Below are 14855 nucleotides of genomic sequence, written 5' to 3'. Positions count from 1 at the left end.
GATGGGGTTTCATCCCTCCCTGCTGTGTGTCTGTGTGGGATGAGGTCAGTCCCACTGGGCAGGGAGGTGTAAGGCTGCTGCTCCTGCCTCTCCATCACCTCCTGAATTTCCACCTCCTGTCCTCTGCACTGAGAGGTGTAAGCTCGCCCAGTGCCTGTGGAGTGTGCCCTTGCCTGTGTTGCAGCACACATCACTCCCCTTCAGTGCACCAAAGCACGTCCACCCCAACTGCCCGTGTCACTCCACGCTCCCTCAGCTCCTGTCCAGGCACAAAGACCCAGTGGCTCGCCACCATCTGCACTGCATGCCCTAGACTCTCCTCCTTGATACACCCACTTACCTTGCACCCTTCTCTGTGTTTGGGAAGGACATGTTACCTGCTGTTATCTGCTGAATGCCACCCCACCCAGACTCTTGGTCCCACTGCCCACTCCCTACATGGGCACTTTTCAGGACAACTTTGTGAGGGGAAGATGGGAAGGCGGGGAGGAAATGAAACACATATGATGAGTAATAAGAAATCTATGTGAGTGAAAGACTCTGGGGTCAGGAAGACATCAGTGAGTGCCTGGGAACAATTTCATTTTCTTTCAGCATCAGCAAAATGAAAATCTCTAATGTGCCATGGCTGGGAGTCTAAATCAACAGGTTTCAATGTCTTTACCCTTTTTGCATGTTTCCTGTGTGGTGTGCAATCCCTTTGTCTTTTTAACTCAGTAAAAAAAATCCTTGCTTTATTTACTTCCAAGAATAAGCAGCACAGTGTGTATAGGGGAAGTGTTGCCAGCTTTGCATGCAGAAATCTTTCTGGCACTTGCAGGTGGTCTGCAATTCCCTTCTGGAAGGACCAGCATAAGCAGAAGATGGGGCAACTGTGCACTGGGATTTCAACTGCCAGGAGTTTTCATCCAGGAAATATGAAAGGCTCTGTTGTTTGTCTGGATATTGTGGGTATTTGACAGCCTGCTCAGAAGAGCAGGTGTAATTGTGCCTGGGTTTCTGGATGAGGGACCCATAAACTGCCAAGAGTGCAGACAGCGGAAGATCCTGCTCACATGCTGCACAGTGAAATTGCACATCCCAGGCCACACGGGTGGTCTGGCAGGGTCACAGGTCCCTGAGGAGCTGGGCTGCGTGTGTCTGGGGATCCCCTGGCACTCCCTTCTGAATGAGATGCATCCCATGGACCAGTAGGACGACCCTGGCTGCAGGGATGGGATACATGTCATGGAACTGGAGGTTAAGTCAGGCTGAGCAGTCCAGGTTCCCTTTTACACCCAGTGGAGTGTATGAAGGCAACTTCACAAGGCAGGTGATGACGTGCCTTTCGTTTCCTTCTTTTCCCACTCAGTGCAGCAGGTGACTGCTCAGAGGGAGACCTAATCCAAGAGACCCGTGTTTGAGCTCTGAAGCCTGTCTCTGCTGCAGAACCCAGTCACGGTTGCTGCGGTCCTGACTCATCTCTCCCCACGCGCAGCTCACTTGAGGTGGGGAGACCCTGACCTGATTGCAGAACAGGCACTTCTGTCAGCCTCTGTTCATCCTGGGATCAACTGTGCTGCTATCTCACTCCTTGATGGTGGTTTCCAATATGTGACCTATGGGATACCTCAAAGCCCATGTAGAACTTAACCCATAACCCTTGGAAGAGTTAAAACAGCAGCTGTGGGTGATATTTCTATCTTACATCAGATTATCCTGAGTAATTTACTTGGACATGATGCTAAATGACTGTGCTAAAAGCAGAGAGCGAAGGTGGTTTGGGAATACAGCCTTCCTTGGCAGACTAAGCTGGTATGTGATCAGACAGGAATCATATCAGTAAATACGAAGCAGAGTTCACCATCTGTTAACACCATTCATGGAGCACATCTGACCCCTGCAAACCTGCATAAAGTTGGCACAAACTGAGCGTGGGTGCAGAGATAAGACGGGTGGCTCCACGCAGGGCTCTGCAGGTGCTCTGCAAGTCCAGACTGCCACCTCCAGGCACACAAAGCTCACAGAGCCTCACTTGCTAATGACACAGGCAAATTTGGCCTGGACAGCTGTGAATGAAATGCTTTGGAAATGAATTATTGGTAGTTTGGGGTAATATTGGGTGTGACTAGAAAAGAAAAGCTGTTTTACTAGGGAAGGAACAGCTCTCAATGGTGCAAGTTAGAATAAAAGTCTCTTGGAGGACATTTGAGAAGGTGTGAAAATCCCGAGGGCTATTTTGATACATGAAGGGGTTTATTTTCTGTCATACCTAAGGCAGAGTTTCCATCACCTCTCCGCAGATGGAAGAGTTTGCCTCTCAAGCACGTCCTTTCCCTGGACAGGTTCCTCAGTCCCCTCCACAAGGCGTTTGGTGCTGAGCTGTTTCCTCTCCCAGCCATCAGGATCCCTGGGTGGCAGCCCTGTCCCCGGCCTGGCCAGACTGGACACCCACTGCCTGTGGTGGGGCTCAGCTTTGGGAACATGGAGCAGTGCATGAGGTCTGGAAATGCTGCTGTGTCCTGGAGAGGAGCCCCGAATGACTACCTCTTGACAGGACTGCAATCTCATCACAATTTCTTCTAGAAGGGAAAGAAATGACATGTTAAAAATAACAACACAACCATGCCTCATCTTCCTGAGGTTTGTGACCAGGATGATGCTCTGGGCAGGGTCCTTGCAGTCTTTCACATGGTGGTGCTGTAGTAGCTGGGGAGCAGCTCTGAAACTGGCCACTCAGAGCAATGCCCAGCAGCCCAGATGAGTCCTTCTGCCCCTGTCTGTACCCAGGGGAAGGAGCCCGGCCACCAGCATGGTCCATCCTTCCACGGACCAAGTGTTTCCTTTGGGACTGAGAAATGTAAGAGAACTTTGTACATTCTGCACAGTGTGGATACTGGCTTCATTCATAACTGAAATAAATTAGTGAAATAATGGGTTTTCAGTGAACACTGGCATGTCCCAGCATTCCCAGGCTGTCCCACTGTGCCCAGTGCCAGCAATATAATGTGGGTGAGGTGTGACGTGGTTGCTGTGCCTGTCTGCATGATGGGGGGAAGGTCTGAGCAGAACCTGTCCAGCTGTGTGCACTGGGCATGCATGTGGAGGAGAGGGATGAGGTGACCTCCAGAGGTTCCTTCCAACCATATTTCTTGAAGTCTGGCAGATAAAGGCTCCAGCAAACTACAAAGGTGAAACATGTGATGCCTAAGGATACGTTTCGGAGGTGATGGGGAAAGGAGTAGAGTCTGGGACAGGACAGTCCTGCAGTCACGATGCGGGTGTCAGTGATGGGAAATGCAGAGACCGAAATGGGGTACATAAGGGGAAACGTGGAGTGCAGGGCTTTGGGCACAACCCTCAGCACTGGGGACACTGCCCAGGAGCAGCTTGCCCAGCCTGGGGGCCAGTGCTTTGGGCAAGGGGGCACCACAGAGAATGTTGAAAGGGGGACTGGGAGGAAGGAGGCTCCGGGACTGGCAGGATAACTCGATAGCAGGTAGACAACGGGTGCAAGGAGGGCTGGGGCCCCTGGGGGGAGAGGGCTGCCCAGCACCACGGGTGAGCCGGGCTGGCCTTTCCCCGCAGTGGCAATGTGAGCAGGGCTGCACTGCCTGGGGACGGTCACCTCCATCCCTGAAGAGCTACAAAGGCTGGGGACGTGTGAGCAAGCAGTGACACAGATAGAGCCAATCCCACCCTGTGCTGTGGTGCTCTTTCAGTTTTATATGGCAAGAAAAATATGCTTCTTTCCTGCAAATGCTGGTGTTGTCTTTTGTCCCTGCAAATCATACGCTGGCAAGACCTTCACTGAAGGGCAGCCGGAACCACAGCTAAAGGCCTACAGGAAGGGCTTTGCAAACCCTCCTACAAGATACTTCAGCTCAGATTTCAGAGGATGTGGGTTTAGGTTCTACTGGCTACTTTTTTTGCTTTTCTAAAAAATTCCTGAATTTCCAGGATAGGGTAAGCCTGGGTCTAGGAAAACCTGCAAGAGGTTCAGAGGAGCCTCTGCACACAAGGTACCCTGTGCTTGCATGATCTCCTGCGTGAGTTGTTCCTATGTGACAATGACTTGATGGTTTTGGGGAGGCTTCTCCTAGCCCACAGCACAGCAACCGCACCACAGGAAGCCTACAAGTGATCAGCCTCTTGGCCCGTTCCTGCACCTGTGGGCCCATCCCACAGATGCTCATGCTCCCCAGGGAAGCATTCTTCACGTGTGGGAGGGTTTCTGGAGTGGAGGAAGGTGGTGGCTAGCCAGGCATCCCAATGTTGGCCTCTCTGTGCCTCTGAAGCAGCCATGGAGGCCCCCATGGTCTCTGTAAGTGGTGAAGCAGCTCTGTGCAGCACTGCAACAATAACAGACAAGGAGATGGCCCATGGGAAGAAGGAGTTTTATTGTCCAGGAGGAGGTGCACACTCTGAACATAAAAGGAAAACCCTGTCCCACCATACCTGCAGCCAGAAGCAGTCCAAAGTCCCCACGCTGCAGGACCTGACCCATGAACCACCTGTAAAGGGGCCATCTGGCAGCTCCCAACCTCAGATCCTGCAGCCAATATTACCAGGGTTGCCCAGCAAACCCCAAGGACGCAGGTCTGTGGCACTGGCCTGATCTCTGCTTTCCCCAGTTTGTCCATGACAGACTCACCCTCTGGAGAGTCCCAAATTTTGGGAAGAGAGGACATGGCCAGCACCCACCATCCTGTGCTGCAGGGCTTGGACTGACCTCATGCTGCTGACTGCTGGGTGGGTGTGTGACAGGTCTGAGTGCAGGACGCAGGGTGCAATACAAATTAAACAACACATTGCATCTGTCCCCCATTACATAGAGCTTCCATAGGAAGAAGTAAAGTGCCCACCACAGTCAGAGAATCCATCAGGCCATAAGCACCCTGGATGGAAAGCTATGCCAGCCCCAGAAAGGCCAGTTTAGCCAGGATTATTGCAGCTGAGAAATGGCTTTAACCCTCCCCCCACCCCACCTTGTGCCCAAACAGCACTGGGAGGAACAGACACCAGGCCAGATCCTACCAGTACCTGCACTTAAGTGACACTGGATTTACTGTGACAGTGCTAAGGACGGGATGCTGTGGGCCAGGCTGGTCCCTGGCAGTCAGCGTGGCTCCCCTCCAGCACTTCTCCTTCTCCAGAAGCCCCCCTCCCCAGCCATGCTCCCAGCAGATTTTTTTGCAGTGAATTCAGCCCCACAACTGAGGCTTCTGTGCTTTGAGACCTTTTTTGTGTACTTAGCATGTTTTCAGTAAAACAGTTCCTAACCCCATAGAAAATTCTATTTACACCCAAGAGAAAGCTTCCCAGCCCACAGACTGCCCCCTCCCACCTCCCCAGCACATCTGCATCTCTGCATCCAGCTGAGCCTCTCAGACCAGCTCCACAAGTCTTTGGATGCCACTGCTCTGCACCAGGCAAGCTTGCCAAGAGATGCTCCTGTGGAGGAGAAGAGATCTGTAGAGGAAAGGCCAACCTCCCAGTCACCGGACTCACCAGCTGGATAGTGCTGAAGATCCTCTTTTGCCCAGAGCCCCTGTCCCCAGCCATAGGACTGCGATTGCATCTGGAAATGTTGCTCAGGTCCCCTCCTCTGCAGATGACATGGCAGCCCTGGGCATAGGCAGATGGCATGGTAATGGGACAGCTCTTGGGTTTCTCTAGAGCCATATAAGAACAAAGAAGAGTTTGGTGGAAGTATCTCTGTCCCTCCATCATGTGAGATGGGAGCAAATTCTCCCACTCCTCTCTGCTCTGATAGGGCTTTGGGGGAGGCCAGGATGGTTGTTCTGCTGGGGGAAAAACCTGAGCTTGTGGCCCTAGAAAACGTGCCTGGGCTACCCTGGATGCCTGTGCTGGATCCAAAGAGGAGCAGGGCTGGTGAATTAAAGAGGTGGAGAGCCTCTTGCAGCACCCTGAGGCTTCTTGAGGCTCCAGATAGCAGACCCTGACCAACTCTCCTCCATGCTCGGGAATTCTCCTCTGCATGCAACGTCAGCTGTTCCCAGTACTGCCACTTTGTACTTTGTCCCCTGCCCTCCTGGGCTTTGTAGAGGTGGACCATGATGTCACCTGCAGGCTGGTGCAGTTTAGGAAGTCCAGGCTGGAGTACACTGGAACAGGGAGTTACTGGGAGCAGGGTTGTCTCTGCTGCCTGTGGAGCCCTCCTCAGTTCAGAGACCCAACAAACTCCCCAGCTGTCGGGTCCAAAAGAGCTGTGTGCCATGGCAAGCCCGGTCCCACTGCTCATGGTATTGCTATCGCGACTGGTACCCCTCCATCTGCAGGTGCAGCTGGCGCCATCCTGCTGTGTGAAGGGGTTACCACCTGTCCTGCATAGCTGTGTGTGGACCCCCAGTCCCACAGTAGAGGATGTGAGAGAGGCATGACGTGTCCCTAGCCTGCTTGAAAGGCTGCTCCCCCCTTCAGATGGGGGAAGGAGGCAGCAGGACCATCAAGGTATCTGGAAAGACACATTTCCACAGAGACTGAAATCAAAGAGATGCTGGTGGGGCTCCAGGTCCTGATCTGGTGCCCCTTTTCCTGCTCACCACCCTGCTGCCCCTTTGCCAGGGTAAGTGTTAAGGAATGCCCGATGTGGATCTGCAAAGCTGGTGATCAGAGATGCCTTCTGGGGCCATTGGTATTCAGCAGCTGGGATCTCATGGCCTGGATGCTGCTCAAGATCTTCTTCTGGTGGCCCATCATGGTGATGCCCAGACTCCGAACGTCCCTGGAGAACAAAGACACTCTCAGACACCCCATGGGCTGGACCTGTGTCATACCAGAGAGAGGCACTGCTCCTCCCTATGTGTGCACCCCATGGAACAGCCCAGGATCCCACGCCTGGCTCCTCTCTGCTTGCCCGTCAGCACAGGGATACTGCTCTCAGGGACAGAGAGGCTGCCACTCCCTTGGACACATCCTCCTGACAGGGCCCTGTGACAGCCCTAAGGGAAGAAGGAACAGGAGAGGGATCACTCCTGACAGGCTAGTAGGTGACAAGATCAATGCTCTGAAATTGGATTCAGTTTTAGCAAGATGCCCTCAGATAACCCAGTCAGAAAGACAGATGGATGATGAGCCTTCCCCACTCAAAAGCTTCCCTGATGTGCATGAGAAACAAGTATCAGTATCAGCTCAATCCCGCAGCAAAGGCCCCAAGTAGAGCTCCCGATCAATGCACATGACAGCCCTCTGCCTGCATCTCTCCATCCTCCCCTTCACTGTCTCCTTCTCTACCTGCCACACCTCGACCAAGGCACACACTGTCACATCCTTCCTGAGTCACAGAAACTACTGTCTGGCAGCTCCATGCACTTTTGACAAGGAACAAGTCTCCTCAGAGAGAAGAGAGGTTGTTGCCAGACCTGGCACTAATGCTAACATCAAGGGATGGGGAACATAAGCCCAGGGTAGGAGCAGGAGTAGTTGACATTTTTTCTGGTACCCCTTGGACCATCAGCCACCCCAGAGACTCCCTAGACAGGTGGCAGAACTAGCTCCTTACAGCAGAAGGAGGAAGACTGGTGCTGGGACACATCTTTCTCAGATCTCCTTATTTAACCCAGCCTTGGTCACTTGGGCACCTTCCACTCACACTGAGGCCCTGGCTGGTGCCTCCCTGCCTAGCTGCACTGAGCAGGGAGCCAGTCCAGCACACCGGGGGCTGAAGAAGCTCTGAGATGCCCCCCAGCTCAGTTTGCTCCCCAGTGGAAGAGCACAGACACACTCTGGTCCAGACATGCCTTTTGCAGGGGAAACAAAGGTAAGAAGTGCAAGGCGACATCAACTTCATATCTGACCCTGCTCTGATCAGCAAGCGGGATTATATGACCTCCCGAAGCACCTTACAACCCTAATTACGTGTGAACCTATGATGACATTGGAGAAACACCACAGAGCACCGGAGGTGACTTGGTACTCACAACCTGTCAGTACAATTCCCACATCTTCTCTCAAAGGTCAGCACAGCCTCGGACACTGTACCAGGTCTCACACTGTTTCCTTAGGGGCATGTCTGTGGTGTCAGGGACCAACTAGGTTGATCAAGCCACGGCAGGATGATCACCGTTTGGGGCTAATGGGATGGTGCAGGGTGACCCAACCTGTGCTGTTTTTTCTCTGGTACTCACTCAATGTTCATGCGCATCACCATGCCCAGGGAGGAGTACCCTGCCATGGCAAAGTTGTCCCGGTAGTGCCCCAGCCGGATGGAGTCCAGCCAGTCCTCCACTGTCAGACAGCTGGCCATGTCGAGGAGACCCCTGTTGAAGGGTGTTTGGGTGAACCTGGGAGCAGGAAAGAAGAGGTTAGGCCGGGAAGCGATGGTCCTAGGTATCCAGGCTGTGAGGTCCACCTCAAAGAGCCTGTGACCCTGCAGGCGAGGGCAGGATGGAGAGGGCAGGAGGTTGACACGCTGCTGTGTGGGCACTGTTGCACATACTTGACCAGACCCTGGTGTGGGGATGCCCCAGTGGGAGCAAGGCAGTGAAGTGCAGGCTACTTTGCGCTGCCCACCACAGCCTGTACCCATGGGCCCTATGTATGTCCATGGTCACAGGGTGCTGCTCAGCCTGGACAGAAGTATTCCTTATGTGCTGCGACCCACATGCTCTGCCCAGCATCAGCTGCCAAGCCCTGCTCATCACGTCGGCTCAGGGAGCCCTTACCGGTTCACGGTGGCTGTGCACTTCAAGTTGTCAGGGTTGCGGATCAGCTTGTCCAGGATGCCTACAATCTGGGAGAAGCGTGGCCTCTCGCTGCGGTCCTTCTGCCAGCAGTCCAGCATGAGCTGGTGCAGGGCTGTGGGGCAGCCCATGGGGGCAGGCAGGCGGTACCCTTCCTCCACTGAGTTAATGACCTGGAAGGAAGCCACACACCCAAGTGGAGCTGCACCCCCACCCAACTCCCAGCACCCCAGGGGAAGATCCCTGGTGCATGAGCTGCTGGGGCCATCAGATCGGGAAGCAGGGGGAGTGTACACAAGATTCATGCTGAACGACAAGTGAATTGCCAGCAAGCTGTGTGCAGTCTCTGTGGAGAGCTGGAAGCAGGCTGGATACCACACACATACAAGAAATCACTGCTATGACAGCAGATTTATTAAGAGGTCCAACAGGCCTAAAATATTTCAGCTTCCCTCCAGCAGACAAGCCACGAGAGCTGCACTCACACTCAGTTTTTCTACAACTAGGGCTTGCCACCATTTAGCAACACTGGAGGAAACCCTGCTCGAAGGAACTGTGCAGAGGGTGTAAGCCACTGCATCCATGCTCTGTTGTCAATAAAGCCACTTTCTAAAATAATAAAAACACTAATAAGAGAGGGGATTCTCAGGACTCCATAGCAGGGAGAAAGCAGATAGGTTTATTGTCTCTGTAGGAAAAAAAAAAAAAAAAAAGGAGTCCTGTGGTTCTACAGAGTCAAAATATTCACTTTATTGCCTCCTGTTTGAAATTTTGCTCCCAGGCTGTAGTCAGGAATATAACCTACATTTTCCTACAGTTTTTATGCTACTCTGGAAGTAAGAGGGGCTTCACCTAACTGACAAGCCCAAAGCCTACTGCTGGGTGGTGCAAGCCTGGATGCAGGAGGGACTGTCAGGCTAAAGCAGGGGGGCTGCAGTAATCCTAGGAACCCCCTGAACCCTTCCAGGGAATGGGAAAGGTGGCACAACACATGCTGAAACTCTGCAGCATGCAGAAAGGCTTGTACAGAGCAGCAGATGGGGATGGGGAGAGCCACAGAGCACCCAGCCAGGCACAGCCAGGAGCCAGGAGCAGGGAAAGGCTGCGCAGTGTGATGATGAGCGACACACTGATGTCCCCACAGAGGGGACAAGCACACTGTGCACAGCCCCGGGAGGATGTGAGGAGAGGCAAGGGCTGCTCTTTGGGTCCCTTTCCCCCAGCTCCCCATGCTAGGCTGGCTTCAGTGCGGGCAGGAGGAGAGGCAGGCTTGCTACCACGTTGCCCTGTGTCCACTCACGTCCTGGTTGGTCATGTTCCAGTATGGTCGCTCGCCATAGGCCAGCACCTCCCACATGACGATGCCATAGCTCCACACATCACTGGCTGAGGAGAACTTGCGGTATGCGATGGCCTCTGGAGCCGTCCAGCGAATGGGGATCTTCCCCCCCTGAAAAAGTGAGCAACAGTGGAGGCTCAGAGCATGCAAGGCTCAGGCATCCCTACCTCTCTACAGCTGGGACAGCAATACGCTGGGATGGCATCTTCTGGAAAGGACTGAGGAGGCAGTCTGCACAGGATAAGTCTAGAGTCATCCTGAAGGATGACTTCAAGGTATTTCCAGTAGAGCAAAGAGAAAGCTGTAAAAGCAACAGCTGGTCGAGGACAACAGAGGAGGAACACTCTATACCATCTTATCACAAGTTTCTGAACAAGAAAGCATCCTTATTTTCAGGATACCCTGACTGAAACCTCACCAGAGATCCTGAGATCCTCACTCCTGATCCTGGCACTGCATCCTTGTGATTCAGCTTTATCCAGACTATGCACCTGGTCTTCCTGCAGAGCAACTGGCTCTGGTGGGTTTCACTGTGCCAAAAGGCCTCACATCCTCTGGTTGTGACATTCTGGGTGGCTGCTCTATCCTCTAGTGACCTCCCTGTTTGCATTCATACTGGGGACACGAGACAGCATCTCTAGAAACTGGGCAGGATTAGAAAGGGTCAGCAGGTAGGTCAATGTGAGCTCTGATCACTCAGGTTACCTTCCTGACCCAGTGTGGTCACTGACATACTGTCTCTGGAAACTTGTTCACAAAGGTTAAAAGCACTGGGGGAAAGCTCAGAGACTGTCTTGGTGGGAAGAAATCCAGGCTATGTGTGTGCTTGTAAGCTGTGGAGATGTAAAACAAGGAGATGAGCTGCTCTGTGTTCAGGAAGCCCTAGCTGATCTTGGGCCTCTTCCTACCCTTCCTCTGAGAGTCTCAAAGCCAAGATGCAGAAGACGCTCTATTTACACCAAGCAGCAGGAACCTTCCCCAAAATTAAAGAATCTGGAATATCAAGTTATTTCTTGAGATATCAAAGGGAGCAGCTGAATGCAAAGACACAGAAAGGACACATTCTTGTTCACTTCTCCACTTGCCAAGAGCACGAAGGCCATGTTCTCCAGGCTGGCACACTGTGCACTCACACCTCAGAGCTGCAACCCCTTTGTGCCATGATCTGCATTGCAAACAGCTACCCCAAAGTAACCTGAAGCTCTTTCTGCTTCTCTAGTCTTGGTCCTTCTGAAAAACGATGCTCAGACTCCTCAGCTGCAGCTCCAAACTGGTCTCCATCAGGAACTGTCTATCTACCACATTTTCCCAGCCAGAGGTGTGCCTGGGGAGCACACTAATTCCTTTCATGGCCAGAGAAGAGCAAAAGGAGCACATGCACTCAGTATGCTTCATTTTGCCCCTAATAAGCTCCAGTGGAGGAATACATCAAGCTCCAGAGCTGTCAGGTTATCCAGAAAAGTCTTCAAATGGCTTTACAGACAGAAGTGTCCTACATTAAAATAAAACCACCTAGGTCGTAAAACAAATTCCCACTCTTTCCACACTCCTGATTGAGGCAGAGTCACATGGAAAAACTAATGTGTAGCCACACTACTGAAGAGCGTACCATGGCACCCACCGGTGGCTCTAGGACAACTGAAGGAGTGGATGGAGCTACACAGTCTAGGGAAGAACTCCAACAGGAACATGTGAGTGTCCCTGTGCAGTGGGTCATGCCTGCCCACAGGAACTATTGGCTGGGGAAGTTTGACCAGCTTCCTGTTCTCCCACTCTGCTTCTCTTTATTTGCTGCACAATTCAGTTCTGGTACGTCCCTATATGAAGTACAATGCATTAGGGCTCAGAAGCTCTTTGGGTTCATGCTCTTGGTCCAGATCTCAGCAGTGAGGTGACTATCTCCATTCTTTCCCTGCCTATCTTGACTTGAGAGTGTCTAACTTTTCCACCTGTCAGTGGCCCGGGGCAAACACCATCAGTAAGGAGCAACAAGACTGCAATGCTAGGAGCCACGCACCGTGGTGGTGTACGCAGCATCGGGGTCATCCTCCAGGATGCGTGAGAGACCAAAATCAGACACTTTGCAGACCAGGTTGCTGTTCACCAGGATGTTGCGGGCAGCCAGGTCCCGGTGCACGTAGCCCAGGTCAGACAGGTACCTCATGCCCGCTCCGATGCCGCGCAACATGCCCACCAGCTGGATGATGGTGAACTGCCCATCATGTTTCTGGAAAGGAAATAGCCCAGAGTTCATTTGTGGGTTTCACCAGCATCCTACTGATTCTGCTCTCATTAAATTAACCCCCTAGTACCTCTCATCTTTGTTTTAGTACCTCCTCTCACCCCAGTGCCTCTCTCTTGTCTTGCCAGCCAACCTCCTTCCCTCCCAGCGCCTCTGACACTCTGGTCAGACAAATGTCCTTGCCTTTGCAGTGCTGCTCCAGCAGCCAGCTGTGATGCCCTGGAGCCCGTGCCTGCTGGAGAGTGAGAGCGCAGAGCGCACTGCTCTTCCACAGGGCCTGCAGTGGCAGTGGCCATGAGGCTGAGGAGCAGGAACCAACCTCTTCTACAGTCACTCAGCCCAGAGGGATGTGCAATGAATAAAAATACAAAAGAGCTCCTTACCCTGAGGAAGGTGTCTAGCGAGCCATTTTCCATGTATTCAGTAACAATCATTACCAATTTGCCTGTGGAAAACAAGGGAGGTCAAGTTAGCAGAAAAGTCACCATCCTCCAGGAAGCCCAGTGCCAGGTTTCTGCTGGGAGAGACATGAATCCAGGCCTGTGGATCTCCTGAAGCCCCATGGAGCGGTCTCATCCCTGCACCACACAGGACAGGCACTACGGTGGGGATGTGGCAATAACCCTGACACTTACCCCTCCCTCCAGGTGCTATTGATGTGGCTAGGTCAGCTTTGTTATCCTGCTGAAATTTGCATGCCATTAGCATAACACTTTGCATCAGAATGTGCCTTTTTGAAGAAAGTCTTCGAATTATTATTCAATACAGGCAGCCTTTAAAATAAATGCTAATGGATAGGACATCTCCTAAACCAATAACCCTGACCCGGGGTGCACTGCAGAGCAAGGTGAGGAACTGCCACATGGAAAGTTTGTCCTTTAAGAAAAGGCAAGGTCTGGGATGGGATCGGGGGGACACCAAGTAAATGGACAGCTGACAAGTGAGCAACTGGGGCAGCTGAAGGATGGAATGCACCCAAAGTGGTCCTTGACTCCCATCTCCCAGGGTGCCCACAGAGAGGTCCATCACCGCTTTGCCCCACCATAGGGTCCCGTCCCCACCAGCCACATACTCCTGGTCACCACCCCCTCCAAGTGGATGACGTTGGGGTGATCAAACTGTGCCATGATGCTGGCTTCACTCAGGAAGTCCCGTCTCTGCTTCTCCGTGTAGCCTGCTTTCAGTGCCTTGATGGCCACAGGAATCTCCCTCTTCCCTGGCAGCTTCAGGCGGCCATAGCACACCTCTCCAGACTCCCCTGCAAGGCAAGGGAAGGTGAGGGCATGGGGAGCTCCTCAGCTTCTTGCACTGACCCACCAGCACCATGGATCACCCAGTCTGCCGGTATGCTCACAGCATGCCCCAGCCCCTCAGGACTCCTGGGCTCTTTGTGCATTGCTGCCTCTGAGTACAGAAAGGATTGCCCATTTCTTCTTTCCAATGCTATCTCTGGGACCTGGGCAGAAATATCAGAAACCACCTCTCTTTGATGTATTTTACTGAAGGTGATGGGCCAAGAGTAGTGACTAACAGTGGCACTTGCCTTACTGCTTTTAATGAACAAATTTGGGAGTCTCTTGGGGCAGTGGGGATGTCTCTCAGCCAGGCTTCCTAATGCTACTCTGGGGTAAGCCCTTGGGGCACTGCTGGTGAAGTTCCAGCTCTGTCTCTGCCCCACGCTTCCCTGCAAACCCCTGTTCCTATGCAAAAATCCCTTTTGTTCTGAAAATTTACCATCTTGCTTGCAATTTCATTTGCATCTTGTCACCCCAGACGCTTGCTCTGAGGTTTGAAAGCAGGGTGGCCGCATTGGAGCACTCACGCGGGACAGGCTGCACCATCTGCTGCGTCAGCCTGAGCTGCTGGTGCCACGCTAGCTGAACAGCAACCCTCTGCACCAGGCTGCCTCCAAAGAGTTTATTTCACGCACCAAAAAAACCCCATTTTATCCATGATTTTGATCTTAAAAGGATAAGGAGCAGATGAAGCCCTGGCTGAGAACCATGCCAGTGCTGCACAGCCTGCTGTGGTCCCAGCAGGCCACCGGGACGGCACAGCCTCCGACTGATTTTCCCTGAGCAGATGTGATGCAAAGAGGCAGCCTGGCCTGGGGACTTACCAGACCCAATGACCTTCTCAATCTTGATCCGTGAGGCCTCAATTTCACGGGTGAACTCATGCACGGCTTGGCAGGGGTCCTCATATGTGTGTGGGTCCACATAGAACTTAGACTCTGGGAATTTCACTGCCAGGTTTCAAAAGGGAGAGAGTAGATTAGCTCTTTCAGGTAGCTCTGCTGAGAAGTAGGAGCACCCAGCAGCCAGGCAGAGTATGGGCAGGGGTGAGACTTCTTGGGTTAACACACTAAGGAGCCACAGAGGTTGCAGCCTCAAGGAAATCTAATATACGCTTTGTCATAGCAGTGTCACCAGAGCAGTCCAGGACCTGGCTGCCCAGGTGTCCTCCACATGATTGTCCCCCTTCCATCACCTTGCCACCCCTCATCCCCAGCCTGTGATGATTTTTGCACTCTTTTGGCCTGCTGCTGTCTGGAATGAACCCATCACAGTCCCATCTCATGCTGTTCAAT

General features: G+C 52.7%; 1 protein-coding gene across 1 annotated transcript in view; it reads right to left on the bottom strand.

The window, feature by feature from the left end:
- Nucleotides 1-4465: 4465 nt before the first annotated feature.
- EPHA8 (EPH receptor A8) overlaps nucleotides 4466-14855 on the bottom strand; it is a 52235-nt gene continuing 41845 nt past the window's right edge. Inside the window, exons 10-17 of the mRNA XM_074924497.1 lie at nucleotides 14385-14510; nucleotides 13338-13523; nucleotides 12649-12710; nucleotides 12041-12250; nucleotides 9985-10134; nucleotides 8667-8857; nucleotides 8130-8285; nucleotides 4466-6727 (exon numbers count right to left, since the gene is read on the bottom strand). Of these exons, the coding sequence (XP_074780598.1) occupies nucleotides 6613-6727; nucleotides 8130-8285; nucleotides 8667-8857; nucleotides 9985-10134; nucleotides 12041-12250; nucleotides 12649-12710; nucleotides 13338-13523; nucleotides 14385-14510 (1196 nt within the window). The 3' untranslated portion in view covers nucleotides 4466-6612. The remainder of the gene's footprint in view (nucleotides 6728-8129; nucleotides 8286-8666; nucleotides 8858-9984; nucleotides 10135-12040; nucleotides 12251-12648; nucleotides 12711-13337; nucleotides 13524-14384; nucleotides 14511-14855) is intronic.

This window comes from Athene noctua, chromosome 22 (assembly GCF_965140245.1).
Source record: "Athene noctua chromosome 22, bAthNoc1.hap1.1, whole genome shotgun sequence".
Lineage (NCBI taxonomy): Eukaryota > Metazoa > Chordata > Aves > Strigiformes > Strigidae > Athene > Athene noctua.
This window is presented reverse-complemented; position numbering and strand designations above follow the sequence as displayed.